The sequence below is a fragment of the Paramormyrops kingsleyae genome, chromosome 24 (genome assembly GCF_048594095.1).
Source record: "Paramormyrops kingsleyae isolate MSU_618 chromosome 24, PKINGS_0.4, whole genome shotgun sequence".
Classification (NCBI taxonomy): Eukaryota; Metazoa; Chordata; class Actinopteri; order Osteoglossiformes; family Mormyridae; genus Paramormyrops; species Paramormyrops kingsleyae.
The window spans coordinates 16567601-16591492 of record NC_132820.1 but is presented as its reverse complement, the minus strand read 5'-3'; the positions used below and the strand labels follow the sequence as shown (position 1 = coordinate 16591492).

Sequence of the window (23892 nt, the reverse complement as noted above, 5' to 3'; positions counted from 1 at the left end):
CGGCTATAGTGTGGAAGCGAATGGCATCTGCTTTTAACGCGCCTCCGAGTCCGCCCGTAAAGTTGAGGCATTCACAGCATTATCGGCCCGGATGGGAATGTCTGTATCCATGGCAGGGATTCGTGTCGGTAGTGCGTTTCTGTCGCACATAGCAGTGTATCGTGATGCCAAGCGACAGGCCGCTGGAGATGAGAGCATGAGAAGGAGCATCCACAGCGATGCACAATTTCTCCAGCCTCACGCATCACCCGAAGCGTTGATATATTGAATATACTAATTTGATATATAATAAACATAATTGATGCAGAACTACATACACCCGAAATCTCAGGGGCCAAGTAATAACCATAGCTAATAGGAGAAATATCTATTTAATTTTGTATGGCGTCAAAATAGGTAAGTTTTGGACGTGTGTATCTGTTTACTTACATATTTATTATTCAAATAAAAGTTTTGCTAATCAGTACTAATGCAGTGGACTCAGGGAGGGGCGTGGTGGGGAGTTTATGGGGACCAAGAAGAAAATTCCACTTAGGGTCCCAGTTTGGCTAGGGGCAGCACTGTGTGTAAGATGGCTTTTTCAAGAGGGACCCCACCCCCCATTATCTCTCTTATAGATGTCCATTAGCTCTTGTACAGGATTTACCCCCAACATAAGCCATCGCAAAGCACCTGGATGCTTGTCATTGCTGCTGAATTGTGCGACTCAAACAATCTGATTTTGCTGGGTAAAAATAGCACATTCACCTCCTTTTCAGTAAGTTAAACTTCTGTGGGTTTTTAAGTTGTCTTTAGAAAGCAAGTGCAGACTGAGATCTCTCAAAAAAAAAAATATATATAAAAAAATATATAATAAAAAAAGCGGGAAATGTGATAAGCCAAAAAAATTTGTGCCATATACAGGGGGCCATTTTCATGGTAAAAGTTTATTTTCATATCAATGTTTTAAAAACCAGACAAGCAGAAGTGGATTGTGTAAATGGGCCAAATGCGCCATAAAAGAAAGGACTGAATAATTTGGATTCTGTCATAAAAATTGATGTTAAAGATTATTAAAAAGTACCCACGTTTTACGGTAGAATAGGCTACTGTTATAAATGTAACTGAAACTTTAGTGACGAACAAGTACATAAACACATTTAACTATGCAGTATAACAAAATATTTTGTCTTGATTGCATCTTGCAAAACATTGAAGTAGCTGATCAAAGCTAAAGAACAGCAACACCTCAAACACCTTCATCCGGGGTTCAGCCCCCGATGGAGCCGAATATTTATGGCACAACTATACCAAGTCAAGATTTGTTTTTAATAATCCAATTTATTTCCATGAAAGGACATGAAAATGTATATACAGCCACTCCTCTACTTATGAACTTTCAACTTATGAACTTTCAGACATACGAACAAAGAGGACTGTAAGTTCAAATTGTGTTCATTGGGCTCCTGTTTCCTGTCCGCAACATCAATTTTTTTTTTCTGCATGAAAATTCCAGGTAGTATGACTTCTGGCCGCTACTCCCACCCCGCAGCAGCGTAATGTACGTACTCCCAGCATCCTAGTTCTTTGTACTTGCGTATACCCTTAAAATGATGTTGAATAACGACTTACAAACATTTCAAGTTACGAACGACCGTTTGGAACATATCTCGTTCATAATTAGAGGAGCGTCTGTATAAGAATAAAGGACAGGAAGCCCCCATTGGACTGGATTTCTAGGGAACTTAAAGAATACAAATACAGATCTGGGAAAAATTAAGAGACCACAGCACAATTTTTTGTTTTACTCATTTCTTAGTTTATATAGCCTATATTATTCACAATGCAACTGCAGCAAACTGCAGTCTGTTTCTTCTCTGTTTCTCATTAATGAAGGGCTTCTTCCGTGCTTTATGGGTCTTCAGTCCTGCTTCTTGCAGCCTGATATGATCTGTCCTAGCAGTGCACTTCACACCTGCACTTAATGTTTCCTATTCTTTTGAAGGTCATCTGAGGTCACCCTCCGATTTATGAGGCACTGCCGGATAAGTTGACATCATCTCTAGCATTAGAAAGTCGCTTCCTCCCTCTACCTGACTGGTGTTGGTTGTTCCCAGTGTCTCCTGCTTCACCTTGTTCTTGTGCACTGCTGTCTTAGAAACTTTGAGCCAGGAAGCAGCCTGCTGCTCAGTGTAGCCTCTGCCAGCAGAACCAGGATTAAACCAGGATTTAAAAATGCAGATTTAACAATATAGAATGGTCTCTTAATGTTTTTCCAGAGCTGTACAGTATATGCACACACTTAAAGGGACAGACACCCAGTATCTGTCCCCTAAGGTGTCCTTGTGTAAGTCAGTTGTACACACTGGCCCAGCATAGGTAACAAAAATAGACTTTACTACCCCATTACTACTAAAATTCCAAAAGCATTCATCACCTGTCACTAGGCATGTGTGGGACAAATGAGATATCATTTCCCAGAAGGGTGTGGTAGTTTTATACCTGCCCTGTCCTCAGGTTAGGGCTTTGATTTTTATCAGCTTAAGCCCCACCCCCCAAAAGCCCCCCCCCCACCCAGTCGCTCTGTTCTGTTCTCCATATGCCTCCAGCGATGTCCAGGTTGTCCCGCCCCCTCTACACATCTCCCGGTGACGCTGGCCTCTTCAGCTCCTTTATCTGCTTGATCAGGTAGTTCTTCTCGTTGGTGAACTGCTCGTCGTCGGCCCGGTCCATCTGAAAGCGGTTGAGGAACTCGAGCAGCTTGCTCTGGTTTTTCAACAGGATGTCCAGTACCGTTGCCGATTTGTTGGGGTTTGCAACAAAGATCTGCGTATGGGAAACGGGCACAGGGCCACATTTTAATATGCTGAGTATTGAACACAAGCTTTTAATATCGTGAACCTTATATTCTGTGTATTATAGTAAGGAGGCTACAACTCTAGCAGAGGAAGACAGGATTGTTACCACAAGTGTAATGTCAATTTTAGTCATGAAAAATATGATAAATTAATTATAAAAGGTAAATATCTAACATAATTAATATTTCTACCAAAATTTTAGCACTTTAATCAAACTTTAAATAGATACAGTGCAAAACACTGGGTGGAGCAATAACCGGCTGACTGTTCTGCCAGCTGGATTCCCAGAATGCAGCTCTCCCGGAAGGCCTGAGGAGAGCCTGTCTCATGCCCGTTAGCACAGTGTGTTAGCAACCGCAGGCAGGCAGCAGGGCCGGAAGAGGAGCAGCACTGGAGAGATGAAAGGAAGACGGAGAAGCCAAATACTGAAAGGTGTGGGGTGACGGTGCAGAGCCGTGTGGGCGTGGAAAGCTGATGCTGTGGTATTGTATTGTGAGGAACAAAGCAGAAGAGAGTGTGTCTATTTGGAGGGGGGGGGCAGAGCAGAGAGAGTGGACAAATGGGAGGTTAAGCAGTTGGTGAAGGCAGTGTTCAGGTTTGGGCAGAATCAGAGGATCAGCCTGTTTGTGGAGTATCGACTTTAAGTAACGAAACCACGGAAGAAGAAAACAGCCATCCTAACACTGCCACACACAAAACAAACCCCTCCCTCAGATTCCTCTACAGCAGGGGTCCTCAACCTGTCACAAACCAGGGACCACCACAGGGGTCCTCACCAGACCCGGACCCCCAGCAGCCAACAGAAAAAAACAAACCTTCTTGTCTGATTCTAATTTGATTGTCTACTTTCATTCTTAGCCCTTTCAGTGAGTGCAGTGCCATATACCAAACGGTAACTGCAATAAACTGTATAAGCTTTTGCCTTGAATCCCACAGCTACTTGTTGAATCAATCCACCATTAGAGGTGATACAGCCATTCCTATGGGTACCGCCCCTCCTTAGTTACCTAGATTAAAGGTTCACAGCCATTAGCTAGCAAGGCTAGCTGAGCACAGGTGCAACATTGCTTCCATTTACCCCACTACATATAAAGGAAAATAAAAAGAAAGAAACTAAAACGCGACTTTAAATAACTATGAAAGTATATATAATATTTACATAATCTAATAATGTCCTACAGATCTGTAAATACTGTATTACAATCTGTCGCAACGGCCCTGGTCCTGGGCCCACCCATTCAGTGTTCATGGCGAGCGATACAGTACGATAAATTCAGGCCCCCCCGTTCAGCGTTCACGGTGAGCGACACAGTACGATAAACTCAGGCCCCCCCGTTCAGCGTTCACGGCGATCGACACAGTACGATAAACTCAGGCCCACCCATTCAGCGTTCATGGCAAGCGATACAGTACGATAAACTCAGGCCCCCCCGTTCAGCGTTCACGGCGATCGACACAGTACGATAAACTCAGGCCCACCCATTCAGCGTTCATGGCAAGCGATACAGTACGATAAATTCAGGCCACCCCGTTCAGCGTTCACGGTGAGCGACACAGTACGATAAACTCAGGCCCCCCCGTTCAGCGTTCACGGCGATCGACACAGTACGATAAACTCAGGCCCACCCATTCAGCGTTCATGGCGAGCGATACAGTACGATAAACTGAGGCCCCCCCATTCAGCGTTCATGGTGATCGACACAGTACGATAAACTCAGGCCCACCCATTCAGCGTTCATGGCAAGCGATACAGTACGATAAACTCAGGCCCACCCATTCAGCGTTCACGGCGATCGACACAGTACGATAAACTCAGGCCCACCCATTCAGCGTTCACGGCGATCGACACAGTACGATAAACTCAGGCCCACCCATTCAGCGTTCACGGCGATCGACACAGTACGATAAACTCAGGCCCACCCATTCAGCGTTCACGGCGATCGACACAGTACGATAAACTCAGGCCCACCCATTCAGCGTTCATGGTGATCGACACAGTACGATAAACTCAGGCCCACCCATTCAGCGTTCATGGCAAGCGATACAGTACGATAAACTCAGGCCCCCCCATTCAGCGTTCATGGTGATCGACACAGTACGATAAACTCAGGCCCACCCGTTCAGCATTCATGGTGATCGACACAGTACGATAAACTCAGGCCCCCCCATTCAGCGTTCATGGTGATCGACACAGTACGATAAACTCAGGCCCACCCGTTCAGCGTTCATGGTGATCGACACAGTACGATAAACTCAGGCCCCCCCGTTCAGCGTTCATGGTGATCGACACAGTATGATAAACTCAGGCCCCCCCGTTCAGCGTTCATGGTGATCGACACAGTACGATAAACTCAGGCCCCCCCATTCAGCGTTCATGGTGATCGACACAGTATGATAAACTCAAGCCCACCAATTCAGCCGTCATGGCAAGCGATACAGTACGATAAACTCAGGCCCCCCCATTCAGTGTTCATGGTGATCGACACAGTACGATAAACTCAAGCCCACCAATTCAGCCGTCATGGCAAGCAACACAGTACGATAAACTCAGGTCCACCTGTTCAGCGTTCATGGCAAGCGATACAGTACGATAAAACAATAGTGCCTGACAGGTATATGTGTGCGTGGTTAGATCAGTCAGAGGAAATGTGCTGTTGGGAGGCAGATAGATTTTTCCTTTCTCTATGTTCATTAGCTCTTAGTAATGCCACAGGTCATTTAGAAACTGATAAAAAATATGTAGTTCAGTCTGTAGTGTGATTTTGTCACCAGGTAAATTGTTATGGGACTGGTCTGATTTTCTGTCATCCCACCCACGCTATGATTTCTGGCTCTGCTATCAAGTACAATTATAATCTCTATGGACACTAGAATCCACACAATTACCGTTATTTGTTTGCATTGTGATGAACATGGTGATGTTGGTAAATATGCTACATTGAACGGGAGATTAAAAACTTTGTTGGGAGAAAGTAAGAAATGAAAGAGGGAAAGAAATGAAAGTGAGCCAGAGAGTAATTTGAAGGGTAATGTGGAGAGTAATGTGGAGAGTAATGTGGAGAGTAATGTGGAGATGAGGCGGGGCCATCGTCTCCAGGACCCCGCCTCCCAGGCATGCACCTTAAAGACATGGAAGGCCTCAAACTGGATGCTGCGCCTCTTATCCTTCAGCATGTTCATCATCAGCTTGAGGTTCTCCACCTGGCTGATGTACTCCATCATGATGGCGAAATTGTGCCCATCTAGCAGTAGCTCTCCCAGGAGCTGCAGGGTTTCCAGAACATTCCAGAGCAACAATCTACAATAACGTCTACGAGAAATGCTTCTGAGTGTTACTGATGAAGCAGTTTATCTGTGCAAACCGCCCTTCACACAGATGTAATAATTAACCGGAAGCTCCTTACCTTTAAAGACTGACGTTTGGTGACATAATTATCCGAATGCAGTAGCTTGTCATACTCCGTGAACACCTGCAAAATGAATAAATACTATTCATGGTCTATTCATGCATAACTACATAATTAATTGAACATAGTACTTTATCAGGACTATATCAGTAACTGAAAAGACAAGAATCCATCCACCCATCTTCTGTAAAAAAAAATGGGTCCCGTCACAGGGTACAATCACACACCAATCACTCACATACCATTCACACACCAGTCACTCACACACCATTCACACACCATTCACACACCAGTCACTCACACACCAGTCACTCACACACCATTCACACACCAGTCACTCACACACCAGTCACTCACACACACTAGTCACTCACACACCAGTCACACACACACACCAGTCACTCACACACCAGTCACTCACACACCAGTCACTCACACATCAGTCACTCACACACCAGTCACTCACACACCAGTCACACACACACACCGGTCACTCACACACCAGTCACACACACACACCGGTCACTCACACACCAGTCACACACACACACCGGTCACTGACACATCATTCACTCACACACCAGTCACACACACACCACTCACACACACATCAGTCACACATACACCATCACTCACACACCAGTCACTCACACACCAGTCACTCACACACCAGTCACACACACACCAGTCACACACACACCAGTCACTCACACACCAGTCACACATACACCATCACTCACGCACCAGTCACTCATACACACACCAGTCACTCACACAGGCCAGGAATGAAATCTCCCATATTAAGTCCTTGTTACTGGGTTAAAAGCAGCTCAGTATCATCTAAGGAAATCAATACTAATATGTAATATCTATTTGAAATAAAATGAAAAAAGACAAGATTCTTACTCTGTTATAATTTGTTTCCAAGAATTCAGCACACATTACTTTATGCCTGGTGAGAAGATCCTGAAAAGAAGGGCAACTCAAAGTGTAACCTCAATTACATATTACACGAAATCGGTATTTTATTAAATATACTGTTAAGTAATATTTGACTTTATAATTATTCAGTTAATATGCTTATGTTAAAAAAGACAATAAGCAATTGATAATCAATTTATCAAACTAGCTAAGCAGCATTTTTTAGGAATCACAGCAAGTCAAAATCCTCTAAGAAATACACAAAGGATGACTGATTGGAATGTAGCGCTATACTATATGGCTAAAAGCATGTGGACACCAGCTGGTCCAGGATCTCATTGAGGGACCAAAGGTGGCTGAACATAACCTGCCTGACTGCACTGTGCCCACTGTCGTTTGGTGGAGGAGGGATAATGCCATGGGGCTGTTTTTCAGGGGTTTGGCTATAGGCCCCTAGTTCCAGTGAAGGGAACTCTTACTGCTTCAACAAACCAAGACATTTTGGACAATTCTATACTTCAGATTTTGTGGGAACAGTTTGGGGAAGGCCCTTCTCTGTTCCAGCATGACTGTGTGCAAAGCAAGGTCCATAAAGATGTGGTTGGTTGAGTCTGGTGTGGAGGAACTTGACCGGCCCACATAGAGCCCTGACCTCAACCCCATCAAACACCTATGGGATAAACTGGAACAGAGACTGTGAGCCAGGCCTTCACCTCCAACATCAGTGCCTGACCTCACAAATGCTCTTCTGGCTGAATGGGCCAAAATTCCCACAGACACACTCAATAATCCTGTGGAAAGCCTCCCCAGAAGAGTGGCAGCTGTTATAGCTGCAAAGGGGGGGGGGGCAATACTTTTGTCCATATAGTGGAAAGATGTTGGAGCTGGTTAACCAATGACGTGTAAAAAAAAACTGAGAAGAAGGCCTGCTTCAACACGTGCCCTCACACCACCGAAGTTCAGCTGTTTATTGCAGGCCGCCGACACCCAAACAAATGAGGGAGAGAGGCAGGCCTCACGAAACACCCGGCCAGCACGGAGGAGGCTGGGTCTGTGACTTGGAGTCCACAAGGCAAAGTGAGTGACAATCTCCGGACAATAATATTATAAAGATTTTATTTGTCTATAAATTAACACTGGGGGCGGCATGGGACTCGGAGAGTTAGGGCTCTCTGCCCATGATTGGAGGCCCCCCAGGTCGAATCCCATGACTGATAGCACCACCGGGGGCCTAATCAATAATTAACACCCTCCCCCCAATTGCTCCAGGCTGGCTGACCCCCAAGTTTGCTCTTACTTGTATATGGGGTGGGTAAAAAACTTCCCTACTGGGGGGTGAATACAGTCTCACTATTCTGTTCTGTATGAGCTGAGGGTAATTAAAAAAAAACAAATTTATAAAAACATATGAGACTGGAATAGCAATAATGACTTTAGAATTGCGTGCGGCAGAACCGCAGAGCGAGGCGGCCGGCCGCACCGCACCTTGAAGGAGGCGAAGGCGTCGGACGCCACGTCGAAGACGGACAGCGCCACATAGTGGAAGAAGCAGTAGAAGTCCTCAGAGAAGAGGACGATGCGCGCCAGCGGCTCATGGCGCAGGCACTCGCGCAGCATGGCCCCGCAGCTCTGCGCCGCCTCCGCGCTCTCGTACCTGCAGCCAGCGGGGAGGCGTGTCAGCGTGTGACAGACGGAAAGGGGATCGGGCGGAGGCCGGAGTGCGGGGCTCACCCTCTCAGCAGCATGAAGACGATCTGAGGGTGTGCGGAGATGTACTCCACGGTGGGGGATCGGGCCCCAATCTGCCTCCGCACGGCCCCATTGAACAGCTGCACCGTGTCCTTCTTCCCCTGACATTGGGAGAATTGTAAGTGTCACATCGGCAGGTTTTAGCCACCAGGGGGCCTCCTAGCGCCCAGATTCACATGGGATACCACTAGCAGACATACTGCAGGTTTAATGTTGCTGTGACCCCCCCCCCCCGCTTCCCACCCCCCCACCTCAAAGTCTATCCTTTGCAGGTTGCCGATGAGGGAGACGAACAGGTTGGTGCTGTAGAGCTCCTGGGCCAGCTGGGCCACGGCCTCCATCTGCGGCTCCTTCTCCGCAGTTCCGCACAGCGCCTCCTTCAGGGAGGCCAGGCTCTTGGAGATCTCCTCCGCCAGCTGGTGGAGACGTGGCCGGGAGACAAGATGCGGGGAAATAAACATTAGAGCAGGAAGGCCAAGGCGAACAGCCAGTGAGTGAGCAGGATGGGCTCCCAGTGACCAGCTGGCAGGGGCCCATAATACAGCCCCAGTTCCAAAGACGCTGCCACTGTATGGAAAATGCCAGTGTAAACAAAAAGGAGTGATTTGTAAATTTACTTTGACTTGTATTCAAACAAAATCAGTACGAAGAAGGTATTTCATGTTTCACCTAATCATTTGTTATTTGAAGATGTGAAAATTGTGGAAACGCACAATTAGAGATTGCAGAACTTTCTTCCAGCTACTTTAGTTACATATTTAATCGCCAAATGTATGGTGTTTGTAAACATTCTTTGATCATTTATAAACATTACTGCCAATATTCGGGTAGTAAATATTAAAAGCGCGATGCCAAAAATGTTAGGTGCGTCCACAATTTTGGCCACTGGTATACGTTTATTCTGAGACTGATGCCTGAAGTTGGTGCAGGAAAGTTGAGACGGGGCAGTTTACGGCTAATAAAAATGCGAAAGGTTGAACTATGTGGGACTGGTGCGCCAATGGTTAGGGACATGCACTTGTAATTGAAAGATTACTGGTTTGAATCCCCAACCAGCGAGGTACCCTGAACAAGGTACTGCCACCGAGCACTGCACCCTGGGGGCTGAATTAGCTACCCACAGCTACGTCACATATGGGGTAAATGCAGAGGACACATTCTGTCATTATATAGGACAATAGTAGTGCAGAGTCCTGCCCATGTGTGAGTACCGTAAATGCTGGGAGGGAGCTGCAAGACCAGGACAGCAGTGGAGGATTAGCATCCAGCTAGCATGGTGACACACATGCTAAAGGCCAGTGGCCCTAAACAAACATGGCTCTGAACGCAGCTATATTGGACACGCAAATGCAATGAGGTTCCCCTATCGCCGATCAAGCAAAAGCATCCATAACGCTCTCGGTGACATCCCAAGCGGAACGTGGCCGGCTCCAGACCCGCGACTGGCCTTATCTCCCTTCTTGCTCTCGGACGCCTCCAGTTCTTCCAGCTGACACAGGTTCTCCTTCAAGCTCCTGACCAGCTCTGCCGGGGTCTTCTGGGATTTGCCGAAGGGGAACGGCATGGCGAGAAGGGCGAGTCTGCTGGCCTGGAAACAAACATCTAACGATACGTAAGAAGCTAACAGCATATTAGCATTTGCGAAAATGCACAGGTCGCTTTCAGGAATCGCATTGATGCCGCCGCCCATCAGAGGCAGGAGTGCATGAACGGTGCCGAGGCGTCCAAAGAGAGGTTTCTGACAACATCACACCTTATCGTGCTGGAGGAGTGCAGCAAAGGCGGGATTCATTACCAAACCGAAATAAATACACGCTGGTCAAAGAGACCAACTTCAATGTAAAATGAAGCAGTGGCACTTTCAGGGTGATTCGCCTTCAGCTACCATTTCATCCACAAAGCTGAACTTTCGTACAAAGCTGCCGGGGCAGGCAGGGGTGTGTCAGTGAGTCACTCATTCTAATCCAGTGCACCACTTCCTGACCACAACCGGAGCCCAAATGCAGCTTAAGCTATCTCTACAGCCTGCGATAGATCCAAATGAATATTTACTAACCCTATGTTGGTCTTACTTGTAGATGCACAATAATAAAGATACAATTACAAAGGCCATTTTGTGTCAAAACTAAAGAGATCCACCATGTATTTTGAAAGAATAACAATCCAATAGTAGTAATAATCATCATCATCATCATCATCATCATAATAAGCATGCATTTTAATTGCAATCTTATCCTATAGTGTTTCACAAAGCATGTACTAGGCTAAGTGTCGAGTGAGTGATCAGTAACAGCTGAAAGGATTGTGGGAACGAGAACCATGCAAACGCTACTCAGAAGCTAACATCAGGATCGCCGTTCAAGCGTCGCTAATACAGGCTCCGCCCCCCGAGCGTGACAGGGACATGCGGTTTCAAGATGCAATTCAGCTTCCCCAATTTATTGACACTAGAACTGGAACAGCTATTAAAAATGGCTTTTGGCTTTGCCAGGAAGCAGTACTGCAGCTGAACTAATCAGGAAGTCCACAGGGGTTTGAGGTGCTAAGATACAAACCAGTACGGCAGTGCTGCAGTGCATGTGACATTTATTTCCATTGATGACATTATCATTTTCCATTTACACTCAGTGGCTGCTTTCTACACGCCTGTTTGTTACGGCAAACAGTGAGTAGTGCTCAGCGAGGCCGACTGCATATGATCGATGTGATCTTAAACCTGGTGTGATTGTTGGTATCGGTCATGGTAGTTCCAGTATCTCAGCAACAGCTGTCCTCCTGGGATTTGCACACATTACAGTGTCTGGAGTTTACAGAGAATGGTGTGTTTAACAAAAAAAAAAATATCCAGTTAGGAGGAGTTTTGATGCCAAAAACACCTTATTACTGGGAAATGTCAGAGGAGTAGAGCCGGACTCCTTTAAGCTAACAAGAAGGACCAAGTGCAAAAATAACAGCACAATACATCAGTGGAGTGTAGACAGGGGCAGACTAACTTCTCTGGGGGCTCTAGGCTGGCATGGGGGGGGGCTAAGTGGGCCATTGGAGATATTTTTGGAGCCGATAGAGAAACCAGAGGAAATTAAAAACAATGCAACAATAATCAATAATGTGTTAATCAGAGTGTGGGAGGCCAGTGTAACACTTACCGATCAGGGTGGGGGCTGGAGTGCTGTTGGTGAAATTTGCTTACTGGGGACGGTGGATGTGGCGCTGGAGGATATGGGAAGTTTAATCATTTTACATATGCTCCTTTAATCGTGTTCTCTCCACGTCTGTTCACAATTTGTCTAGCGCACTAGTGGGATGGTATCAAATACACGGGTGATGTAACATTAGTTTGGTAACTTTACGTCATTTTCTTCTGCATTTTCTGTGTCGGTTCGCTTGCCAGTGAACAGCCGGTAGATGCTGCGGTGAAAGTAAGTTGGATAGCGCAAAGTCTCAAAGTAGAATAATCTATTACAGCCGGGACGGGGGCAACTTTACCTATCATGAGAACTGTCGCTAAAAATGCAAATAACAAACATGTTGCTATCGTTTAAATGATCGTATTAGGATATATCCTTAAACGTAACTTCTGGAAATTCTGTCTTCATAGGGGGCCCGTGCGGCTCCCTACCTCCGCCTTATGCGAAGTCCGCCCCTGGGTGCTGAAAGGTTTCTCAGACAGCACTGTCCTGGGGGGGGGGGGCTGCCTGATACCAGCAGGGTGCCAAATAAAGTGGCCGCATTTTTGTGACCTGGCATCATTGACAGCATCCGGAGATGCAAATATTTATTTCTGTGAAGCGTACATGTCGATTAAGATCGATACCAAAAAGGTTTCGCCGTGCGAACTTCATATCCTCACACTGATAACGACAAACGCCCGCCAGATTGATAAATTATAAAGTGTCCAAGTGACGTAAATCGCGTGTCGACATCGAGATGGCCGCTTGATGTTAACTTTAACCAGAAATCTTCTGTAGCCTATATTAAAAGTTCAGTCGCTAAAGACGGTAGGTAATACAGATTTAGCATAAATACAGAGAAAATGACACATCGTATATTACATTCCCCACGGACCCCACCGGCCGCAAAGATCTGAGACATGTACGACTAACCTAACATCCGCTGTTAATACATGAAGGAAAATGAGACTATTAGAAATTATAGTCCGTACGGATACCAGGTAAAAGTAGAATAGCCTATATTTACGATAATGAAGTTAAATATAGTTCATTAACCTAATTACGGAAATAATTCCAGGCCAGAAAATACACGACATTTTGAAAAGTAGGCTAGATCTCTGTGATGGTGCATAAAGTTTGACCCGATAAACTCACCTGCCAGCACAGAGACAGCAATCGGACACCGCGCTTTACACACGCTGCCGCTTTGCGGAGCACCAGTCTACTCCATCCGGCCGAACCGGCTGTCTCTCTTACTTGTTCATCCCTCTTTACATTCTCCTTTACCGAGACGGGCGGGTTGTTTGACGTTTCGCGGACTCAGTGGTAGCCTGGGGCGTGGAAAACACGGCACCGTCGCCGCCCACTGCTGAGTCCTTCTGACTTCAGAGCATCACCAGAAAAAAGAACAAGCACAACAGAAACCCAGACTGCATCATAATGTATCGAATGTAATGTGATTCAAATGATTTCATACAAGTATACCGAGTAGATGGCTGTCCTGTTGCAAAGCTAGGACAACTGAGTGACTTAATTGATTTCTGCAAAACGATCATGCTACTGCACCATGCAGTTCATGTAAAACAGAACTAAAAATGTACACCATGCTAGTGTTTCAGTTCAGAAAACAGAAAATCTGATATTTGTTTCACTTTTATTGAACAAATGGTGTGTTGGGCAATAGATCGGTATAAGAAATCAAGATTCAAATGACTTACTTATGTTATTAGCTTGACAGTTAATACATGGAAAGAGCTTTTTGAATCTATGTCTGGTCGTCTTCAAGACACATTTTATACCATCTATAGCTGAAGGTGAGATTCCTCATGCGGTGGGTACTATAGCACGTGATGTCATTTCCTGCTCAAATGTCAGATTATATGTTTACGAGATAATCGAGAGTTGATAAGAAGATATAAGGGACTGACCATTTCTTACAAAAATGTGTTTTTTAGATTAATTAAATCTGTTTTTCAGATGAGTTGCATGGCCTGGAGGCCAGATGGAGCAGGTAATCGAGGTTTACTGGAGACATCAGACTGGAGCTCCTGTAAGGTGGATCCGAGTCACACCTCCAGAAAAGCATCTTTGTAAACGAAGTCAGAGACAATGAGCCCGAGCAGACCGGCATTCACGCCCTCATCAGAGCTGTGTGCGGACCCCGAGGACCTGCTGGTGCAGACCTGTGGTGAGGGATCCTGACCAGCAGAGGCAGAAGGTCTTTAGGGTAATCTGTACATGTAGGTCCCCTGAGAGCGGAAAGGAACTACAGCCTTCCAACATCACCCTGACCAGGGTGAGAATTAAGATGCATAGCTTCTTAGTTAGATTGCAAACTCCTATAAAGGGGGAAATAAAACTCGTATTCTCAACAAAGAAACAAATAAATAATTCGGCAGACAATTACTTCCATAAAATTTAACTAACCATTAAATGTTTTGTTACTATTCATGTCGTGGAAATATTATTATTATTATTATTACTACAATACAGCCAAGAAATGACAAAGTTAAAATACGGTTAACCGGTATTATCATTATTATTATTATTATTATTATTATTATTATTATTATTATTATTCATACTAAGGCGTTGTTACCTAGACATTGAAAGACGCCATATGAGCTCTTTGCGGACTTCGTCCGTATAAGGCTATTTCCTCTATTTCGCTTGTTAAGTACGAAAAGGAAGGAAGGAGTCTAAATGCTAATAAACTGGGCTGGAGGGCGGTAATATACGGCTCTCCGCGTTTCCTAGTGGCGATCTGCGGAAGCGGGGCGGTGCGAATGAGCGCCGACCAGCCCCTCGCCTCAGTCTCCAAAGCGGACATGATCCGCCCCGACGATTCGATCTCGGATCGGCCTGATCGTCTGTTCCGTGATCGTTCGGGGTACAGGGCCTGATTCTGGATCAGTCATCGGAGGGGGGCGGGAGCGAGCGCGCTCTGAGTGCCACATGCAGCTTGTCGCTGAACTCTCACCCCGCCTGGTCCCCTAGCAGGCCGGCTGAAGGACTCCTGTGAAACGGCTCCGATCCTGGACCGCGGCATGGCCAGCTCCAGCGATTGCGTGGTGGTGAGTCTGGCATCGCGGCTGGAGGCCGATCTCTCCAGTTTCATTTGTGTTATTTTAGAGAAATAACGGAGCTCACTATGAGGCTACAGCTTCTCCGGCTAGCAGACCCGTTAAGGGGTGTTTACAGCCGTCGTCTCACGCCTGGACGGACCGGCTCCGTAGTGCTGCGCTCCCGCTCTTTGCTGGAGTCGCGGTCGCCGCTGTGCGTTCGCCGCTGTTTTATGCGGAGCCGCGCTCTTTACGCTCCGATGTCCGCTGGTTTGCACGGTAAGCTGCAGGTCACCGCCTGCTGCAATCATGTACACAGAGCTCTCGTTGTTTTTGCGGGACCGACGTAGATACAGAACCGCGGCTTTTCAAATGAGATGGTTAACGGTTAATTGGTTAGCGGGTCCTTTTACTAGCTGCGCGAGCTGCCTTGCTAGTTTCGTGCAGCCAGTTCACCATTTAAGGCACATGTGACTCGGTGACGATAAGAGGCTTACGGGAACTGTGAAGGGGGTTAGATGGAAAGCTGACATAACGCACGTGGCCCCAGGGGACAGTACTGACATGGACAGGCGTGATGCAGTCCGTGTTTTTTGGGGAAAACATCGTTACTAAGAATGCATGTCAAATACAGCTTCATCAAGGATGAGAAATAAACTACAAACCTACCTTAATGACACCGTCAAAATGATGACAATGACCTTGTAAGTTAATTTGTAATTTGTCGAGAAATTCATAGCCATGTGGCCGTAGGGGATTTTAGATAGGAACAATCCACAGTTATAATTAGATCTCATTTTTAATCAGACTGGGCAGTGACTGGCACTGGAGTCGAGTAATTATACCCAAGCTTCAGGTCGCGTTTTTAGACTCAGGCTATACAATTGAATAAGAAACTATACAGAGATACAGTAAAACGCATAACGGTAGTATTCCTATCAGTTACTACGCTGAGTGCATGCGATATAGATCAATTTAATATGTATTGAGGTATCCCTACACATTTAAAGTTTTTTTTTCCCTTCAGAAATTACTCTATTCTGTTCTAAACATCTAGTCTTATTCCCTGCATAAGGGAAATTGATCACAGTATTTTAACTTGAAAAAATACAACAGCCTAAAATGCATCAATAGTAACGTGCTGGGTGTATTGATATGTGACAGTTTTATCGTTTTTTTGGAATCGATACTGCGGTATCGTAGACATCTGGATCTATTAAAATTGTTTTTTCATCACATCCCTAGTTTTTGGACACAATTACTAAAGCACCGTGACAGAAGTCTGACGTTGATGTCCTGCTTGGGACTTCTGAAGTTTTACTTTCTGTTCTGGGCATTTTGAGTTTAACTTTCAACTTACACAGAACTTCTGGTGCTCCCGCTAACATGATGTGATCACGCTGCTTTCAGCTAATTTGCATACTGGGAGCACAGATACAAACTAAGCCTTTGTGTTTGGGGAGTGTTTGCTGTGTGTGTGTGTGTGTGTGTGTGGGGGGGGGGGTGTTTGATCATGTTATTTGAATTGTTGCATACAGCAAACACCTTACCATTCCTAAAACAAGCCCAAACTTTGGCCTGGTTGGTACCGTGGCCAATCTGGTAGCTTAAACATGCACCCGAGTCGTTACTGTTGGGTAATACTTGTCCTGCTGAAAGATTACCGTGTCCATTCCTTCAAATAAACCGGTAAACATTAACCAGGTGATAATAAAATACGGCAATGTTATTTAAATCATTCTGCTTAAGCTGAATTAGGCCAATGTTCCTGGGAATAAGGTTTGGATTGGCTGGCATTTTCGGGCATGTGGGGGCCTGGGCCCCACGATCAGCTACAGGATTAGGGTAGAATCGCAACTGGCGTGTGTGTGTGTGTCTCTGTGGGGGGGGGGAAGCAGCTGTCCAGAGTGGGATATCGCTGGATTTTCCAGCTGCTTTGCACTGTGGAATGGCCAGCGTTCCCAACAGAAGCATCCAGTGGCTGAACTCCGTGGGCAGAGCCCTTCACTGGCGAGGCACCTCCCGCCTCCCGCCACGGCACGTGGGCGTGCTCGCGTGCCCCTGGAGGGTGTCAGGCGCGAGGCCAGAGCTGGGACTTCAGCGGGAAATTCAATTCAGAGAAGGACAGCATTTAAAATGGGCATCTGAATTGCTGTCTTTGCAGATTACGTACGGTTATTGAGTGTATTTGTGTTAGTGCTGACAAGGCTGAGTCAGCGGAACAGTGGATTTTTTTTTCCTTGAAAGTGAAGGAAGGAAGGTCCTAGAAGAATGGAGCTGCTTTCGCCGTCCTTCCTCTTTTAATCAGCGTGAATTCTGCATGTCGTCCCGTCAGGGCTGTTTATCATACTGATTGTTCGCTGTGTATTCCTGTACGTCTCCTCTTTAGTATGGTGGGGAGAATCTCCGCCTTTCATGTAAGAGTCATAAAAAAAAATTGTTTGGGTGGGGTGCTCTGTAGGATCGGACTCAGAGGTTTGCTGGTTCCCAGTCCCTGGGCCGGCAGAGTGATCCCACCATTGGGCCCCTGAATGAGGCCCTTAACCCCAATTCCTCCAGAGACTGGCTGATCCTGTCTCCCGTATACCAGTTTCATGAGGTGGCCTCCTGGGATGCTTTTCCAGCTGCCCTGAAGGAGGTCCTACAAACGCTGAGCTCTCATTGGCCGCTTTTCCTTCAGTCTCTGGTCTAACTCCTCTAAAACTCCTCTCTGTTGTGTTTAGGTCAGGTGGCCAGGTCATGTGATGCGACACTATCACTCTCCTTTGTAGGCGGCTTTGCTGTGTCCGAACCTTTGACTGGTGCTGTTTGTGGAAGTGTATGTGTGCATTCATGAATGTTTTGTTTATGTGGTGCCTGTATCAATGTTTGTATGTATGTTTGTGTTAGAGTTAAAAAAACAAAAAAAAACAAACAAAAAGTAAATGACAAAAATAACCCATAATGTTTGTGTTTTCCCTGGTGAAATGACCCGTCATGATTAACCTTTCCCTTCCCTGTCCCCTTCCCTCTTCCCTTCCTTTCCCTGTCCCCTTCCCTCTTCCCTTCCTTTCCCTGTCCCCTTCCCCTCCCTGTCCCCTTCCCTCTTCCCCTCCCTGTCCCCTTCCCTCTTCCCCTCCCTGTCCCCTTCCCCTCCCTGTCCCCTTCCCTCTTCCGTTCCCTTTCCCTCTTCCGTTCCCTGTCCCCTTCCCTCCTCCGTTCCTTGTCCCCTTCCCTCTTCCCCTCCCTGTCCCCTTCCCTCCTCCGTTCCCTGTCCCCTTCCCTCTTCCCCTCCCTGTCCCCTTCCCTCTTCCCTTCCCTGTCCCTTTCCCTCTTCCGTTCCCTGTCCCCTTCCCTCCTCCGTTCCCTGTCCCCTTCCCTCTTCCCTTCCCTGTCCCCTTCCCTCTTCCCTTCCCTGTCCCCTTCCCTCTTCCGTTCCCTGTCCCCTTCCCTCTTCCCCTCCCTGTCCCCTTCCCTCTTCCGTTCCCTGTCCCTTTCCCTCTTCCGTTCCCTGTCCCCTTCCCTCTTCCGTTCCCTGTCCCCTTCCCTCTTCCGTTCCCTGTCCCCTTCCCTCTTCCGTTCCCTGTCCCCTTCCCTCTTCCCCTCCCTGTCCCCTTCCCTCTTCCCCTCCCTGTCCCCTTCCCTCTTCCCTTCCCTGTCCCCTTCCCTCCTCCGTTCCCTGTCCCCTTCCCTGTTCCTGACCTGCTGCCTGGCCTGTGTTCGCTCTCAGATCAAGGATGAGGAGGCAGGCTATGACCTGGACCTCTTCTGCATCCCCAAACATTACGCCGGTGACCTGGAGAGGGTCTACATTCCACACGGGCTCATCCTGGACAGGTGCGTGCAGCCCTCGGCACCCACAGCGTCTCAGTCCCGATACGCCTAAGATGGGGGCTTGAGCTGGTCTTATCCCCCCCAGGACGGAGCGGCTGGCTCGCGAGATCATGCACGACATGGGGGGCCACCACATCGTGGCGCTGTGCGTCCTCAAGGGCGGCTACAAGTTCTTTGCCGACCTGCTGGACTACATCAAGGCCCTGAACCGCAACAGCGACCGCTCCATCCCCATGACCGTGGACTTCATCCGGCTGAAGAGCTACTGCGTACGTCCCCTTCGGCATCCGCCAATCGCCTGCTTCGGTTCACAGGCTCATCCTGTGGCCCTTAGAATCCATTAGCGCCTTATGGTAAAAGGGCCACATGCTCTGACCTATCAGAAAGCGGTGATAGCCAAATGAAACTGAATGATGTGCTTCTTCTCAGAATGACCAGTCCACGGGTGAAATCAAAGTTATTGGAGGGGATGACCTGTCCACCCTCACGGGAAAGGTGACTTATATTGCTCTTATTGATTCGTAAGCAGTTCTCTCTTAGCAGTGGTGGAAAGTTCAGGTTAGTGCAAATCCAGACCAAGATTTTGATTGAACCAACTTGTTGAGCATAAGGAGTCACATTCGCAGAGTACTCGGTTTGGTTGGAACAAAGCCACGGTCTGGATTTCTACTTTGTGGACCGGAACTTTCCACCTGTTTTTATCTGTAAGCTTGAAATGTCACGTTGATTGGCTTGACCTATCTAACCCTAAGTCATTCTGTCCTTCTCGCCTTTTCTGGTTGCAGAACGTCCTGATTGTGGAGGTGAGTGCCCAACCCCCCCGTCGCCCACTGAGCTCACAGCAGACCAGTAAGATCGCTGCTCACGTCCTGGTTTCCCCCCGTAGGACATCATTGACACCGGAAAGACCATGAAGACTCTGCTGCACCTTCTGAAGCAGTACAACCCGAAAATGGTGAAGGTGGCCAGGTAGAGCAGATACGTTGCCGTGGAAACCCCATCCTCACGTGCTGCCTAAATGCCGGAGGGGCCTGTGATTGTAGAATCTGTACATCCTGATACCTGCATGAAAATGTTAGTTAGAATTACAGACGCTCCTCTACTTACGAATGAGTTGCGCTCCGAATGGCCGTTCGTAACTTGAAATGTTTGTAAGTCGTTATTCAACATCATTTTAAGGGTATACGCAAGTACAAAGAACTGGGATGCCGGGAGTACGTACGCTACGCTGCTGCGAGGTGGGAGTAGCGACCAGAAGTCATACTACCTGGAATTGGCGCTCAGAAAAAAAATTGTTGTTGCGGAAAGGAAACAGGAGCCCAACACAATTTGGACTCGCAGTCCCTCTTCGTTCGTATGTCTGAAAGTTCGTAAGTTGAAAGTTTGTAAGTAGAGGAGCGTCTGCATTAGTGTCATGCAACCATCTTCCGTCCTGGTCGTGGTGACAGGCCACCTGGAGCCCGTCCTAGGCAGCACAGGGCACAAGGCGGGAGGACACAATTATGCATTATGGGAAATTTAGTAACGTCAGATAGTCTAAGTACAGGAAACTGTGAGACGCAGGGAGGCCATGATGCCTCCCCACCCTGGGAGGTGTGAGGCATTAGCACTAGCAGCTAAGACGCCATGCTAACAGAATCATCCTTCTTAAATTTAATCTGTCATTAACCAAACTGATCCCGCAAATCTCTGCATCCCTCTTGCAGTTTATTAGTGAAGAGGACACCCAGGAGCGTGGGCTACAGACCTGATTGTGAGTTTTTAGTGGAAATCCATAATTATGCATTTTTCTTATTGCCGAAATGCCACTAGTAACATTTTAGGTGTTAGGGATCACACTATTAGACTGTTGTAATGACGTTTTATTACCACTAGATGGAGCCAATCGCCCGTGTCATGTGCAATAGTGAGAGAACCTTTTTTCTTAGATGTAGGATTTGAGGTTCCTGACAAATTTCTAGTGGGATATGCACTAGACTACAACGAATACTTCAGAGACTTAAATGTAAGTAAGAATTCTTCATGCAGTTTTCGATTTTCCAGTATTTAGTGAACATTTCGCTAACTGCATTTCGCTAACTCCCTTTCAGCATATCTGTGTGATCAGCGAACCAGGAAAGGAGAAATACAAGGCCTGACGGGGACGACATCCTGCACTCTCTCTGTCTTTAATTTGAGGAAATTTATTTTCTATTGTGATTGTTATCTTTCTTTAGGCAGCGTGTGTGATGACAGAACAGCAGTGTGTGAGCTGTACAGCTGAACCACTGTTGGGAATTTGGAAGTATTCCGTTTTTAAACCGAAATGTCGTAACCTAGCAGACACTTTTTAAACAGAGACGGCCATCAGGGAGGAGATCAGGGTGTGTAGCTCATGCGTTATTTTGATTAGTCTTCTGATTTGCCAGCTGGATGTTTGACAGCGGTTGCGGTTTCCTCCTGGGCAAGCCGACCACTGACTGCGCCCGAGTTGGCCACCAGTCACGCTGCAAAAACTGCGAGGGTGGGGGGGGGGACGACGACACCTGTCACATGCTGAGCTATGTGCCTCAGATGTCTGGGGAGGCTTTTATTTGCAAAGATAATCCTGTGCAAACGCAGAAACCGTTGCCGCATGATCGTCATTTTTGCAGGAAAGGCTGTATTGATGCTGTACTGGTGTCAATTGATGCTGCGTGTGCAATAATATGAAAGCAGGTTGCCGTACACTTTAACTGATTAATTGATTTTATTTTTTAATTCATATTGCTCTAATTTGTAATACAGATTACCATGAAAGTTGGAAAAAAAAGCCAAAAAATATCGAATATAAAGATTCAACATCTGGTTTAGGCACCCTTAGATGGCTTGGCCCATGGGCTGCCACAGATTTATAATTTTTTCTCCCTATTCCCTGTAAGAAGGTCTGTCTGCATGGAAGGACAAGGTGTGAAACTGATACAGGATGACGGAGGCCCCCAAACACACTGACAGCTCCACACACAGCGTGAGGTCTGGCTTCAGGTATCGCAGCGGATCTCCGCTGTCTGAGCGGCTGTTCTTCGCAGTTTTTTTCTCCAGACGCTATCCGAAATGTGTCCGGTCTGCTCTGCTCCGTAAAGAGAAAGGGCTAATTCAACGCTGTAAACTTTGATTTTCATGAATGTCAATGGCCAGAATCTGATGGACTGTTTGATTTCATAATTATTTTTTATAATTATTGATTTGACATAAATACAAACAGAGTCCTGCGGGGTAAAGTGTCTCTTTTTGTGCCCTGGGTGGGAACGCCACTGCGCTGGGTGGAAATGGCACTGCGCTGGGTGGAAATGGAACTGCGCTGGGTGGAAATGGCACTGCGCTGGGTGGAAATGGAACTGCGCTGGGTGGAAATGGCACTGCGCTGGGTGGAAATGGCACTGCGCGGTGACTCTGCTTAAATACCACTCGGCCGGCAGAGTCTTCGTCTGTGGCAGGCTTCTTGCCTTCTTTAAATCTGATCTAAGCAGGTTCCCAGCTAGTTTTCTCTAACCCTAAGTTGCCAAAACAGTGTGTCTGTCTCCTGCTTGTCTCTCTGTATGTCTGTCACCTACCAGCCTCTCTGCCTTTCTCTGTCTACCAGCCTGTCCCTCTCTGCTTGTGTGTCTGCCCTTTGTCTACCCTCTTGTCTCTCTGCCTGCCTGTCTGTCTCTATGTGTCTCCTATCATTCTCTCTGCCTGTCTCTGTGTTGGCCTGTCCCTCTGGCTGCCTGTCTATCTGTCAGTCTCTGCTTGTCTGTCTCTCTCTCTCTACCTGCCTGTCCCTTTCTCCCTGTCTGTCGGCCTGTCTGTCTGCTGGCTTGTCCCTCTCTCCGCCTGTCTCTCTCTCTTTGCCTGTCTGTCTGTTCTTCCGTGCCTGTGTTCACTTCTCATCGCCGCCGCCTGACATCCGACCCTTTGTGCCTTCACACTGCAGCCATAGTTTCCTGTTTTCTGTGGTTATTTTCAGCCACGTGAGACACGTACCGTTTAACCCAAGCTTATTATCATACCCACCTTCTCACTCACGTTCCACCAAAGGCATCAAGATTGGGGGGGGGGGGTACACATGCATTATGGTGTTGAACCTGGAACACATGAGAATAAGGTGAGGATTGATGTGCAGTGGTAAAGGCAGGCTGAACCGGAGCAGCACCATAGAGACAGAGAGGCTCACACAGACCAGCTCCAGCACTGACATTCAGCTGCACCCGAGTCCGGAGCGTGTGATCAGCTGGCTTCTGCTGTGGCCACAGCTGCAGCTCATCACGGTCTGCATCTCCACAACACTGCAGACCATGATGTGCTGCTACAACGGCCACCAGTGAGAGGAGAACACCCACCCCACAGGCTTAATTCTGCCACATTTACTAGTCTAACTGTAAACATGGGTTGCATTTATTCTTCTACAGTATATCGCTGCTTTAGTTGTCTGAAGACACCCGTCCGAATAGATACAACACTGTTCATTTTGCAGCTTGGTCCAGGGGCGTGAGCTGGCCTTAACCCCATTTTCCAGGTCATAGTGCTAATGAGTAGTGATGGAAAAAAAATATGCCTCATGAACCATTTGCTGTGTTTTTTGGCACCACTAGATGGCGCTCTTGGTATGCTTTGGGGCATGCTTTGAGTCTTTCTTGGAATAGAAAGCACTATCTAGTGGGGTCAGAAAATATAGCACATGGTTGATGAAGTGTTATTTTGTCCATCACTACTAATGAGCTCTGTGCAACAAGAGCAGGCTCACTAATTGAGCACTGAAATGCTTTCGTAATATGGATGCCCCCATCTTAGAGCCGGACCTTCCTTGGACAGCCCACTTTCCCTTCTCCGGTCCTCACAGGGTTGCAGGATGTGTAGAGTCTTCACCAGGGATGCCGATTCATGGTCTCCTGCACAAATAACCCATAGAAAATTCTCCTCAGACCTAAAGACC

General features: G+C 47.1%; 2 protein-coding genes and 1 long non-coding RNA gene across 5 annotated transcripts in view; 1 reads left to right on the top strand and 2 right to left on the bottom strand.

The window, feature by feature from the left end:
* Positions 1-2555: 2555 nt before the first annotated feature.
* Positions 2556-13604, bottom strand: LOC111860547 (calcium-binding protein 39-like). 3 transcript variants are annotated; one of them, XM_023844351.2, is made up of 10 exons: positions 13240-13604; positions 12061-12124; positions 10362-10516; positions 9166-9330; positions 8897-9015; positions 8651-8819; positions 7151-7210; positions 6242-6307; positions 5958-6101; positions 2556-2805 (listed from the first exon to the last, which is right to left on the bottom strand). In XM_023844351.2, the coding sequence occupies exons 3-10, from the start codon at positions 10476-10478 to the stop codon at positions 2614-2616; spliced, it is 1032 nt and encodes a 343-aa protein (XP_023700119.1). In that variant the 5' UTR covers positions 10479-10516; positions 12061-12124; positions 13240-13604; the 3' UTR covers positions 2556-2613. The 3 variants fall into 3 exon arrangements, with proteins under 3 accessions (XP_023700119.1, XP_023700117.1, XP_023700120.1); XM_023844349.2 differs by having other exon boundaries at positions 10362-10502; positions 13240-13603; XM_023844352.2 differs by lacking the exon at positions 12061-12124 and having other exon boundaries at positions 10362-10502.
* A 1294-nt stretch (positions 13605-14898) lies between these two features.
* LOC111860563 (hypoxanthine-guanine phosphoribosyltransferase-like) lies at positions 14899-22186 on the top strand. The gene is made up of 9 exons (XM_023844389.2): positions 14899-15158; positions 18856-18962; positions 19045-19228; positions 19389-19454; positions 19745-19762; positions 19846-19928; positions 20666-20712; positions 20888-20964; positions 21050-22186. Exons 1-9 carry the CDS (start codon positions 15132-15134, stop codon positions 21095-21097), a joined length of 657 nt encoding a protein of 218 aa, XP_023700157.1. The 5' UTR covers positions 14899-15131; the 3' UTR covers positions 21098-22186.
* Positions 21669-23892, bottom strand: part of LOC111860564 (uncharacterized) — a 6103-nt gene continuing 3879 nt past the window's right edge. The window contains exons 2-4 of the long non-coding RNA XR_002842050.2: positions 23759-23848; positions 22974-23044; positions 21669-22047 (exon numbers count right to left, since the gene is read on the bottom strand). This is a non-coding gene — a long non-coding RNA (uncharacterized lncRNA). The remainder of the gene's footprint in view (positions 22048-22973; positions 23045-23758; positions 23849-23892) is intronic.

Excerpts from the sequence above, each read along its gene's own strand:
- LOC111860547 (XM_023844351.2), bottom strand. The coding sequence starts at position 10,478 with ATGCCGTTCCCCTTCGGCAAATCCCAGAAGACCCCGGCAGAGCTGGTC. Across the intron at positions 9,331-10,361 it reads AGAGCAAGAAGGGAGATAAG|CTGGCGGAGGAGATCTCCAA; the intron begins GCCAGTCGCGGG and ends CGTCTCCACCAG. Across the intron at positions 7,211-8,650 it reads ACGCCTTCGCCTCCTTCAAG|GATCTTCTCACCAGGCATAA; the intron begins GTGCGGTGCGGC and ends CCTTCTTTTCAG.
- LOC111860563 (XM_023844389.2), top strand. The coding sequence starts at position 15,132 with ATGGCCAGCTCCAGCGATTGCGTGGTG. Across the intron at positions 18,963-19,044 it reads CACGGGCTCATCCTGGACAG|GACGGAGCGGCTGGCTCGCG; the intron begins GTGCGTGCAGCC and ends TATCCCCCCCAG. Across the intron at positions 19,229-19,388 it reads TCCGGCTGAAGAGCTACTGC|AATGACCAGTCCACGGGTGA; the intron begins GTACGTCCCCTT and ends GCTTCTTCTCAG.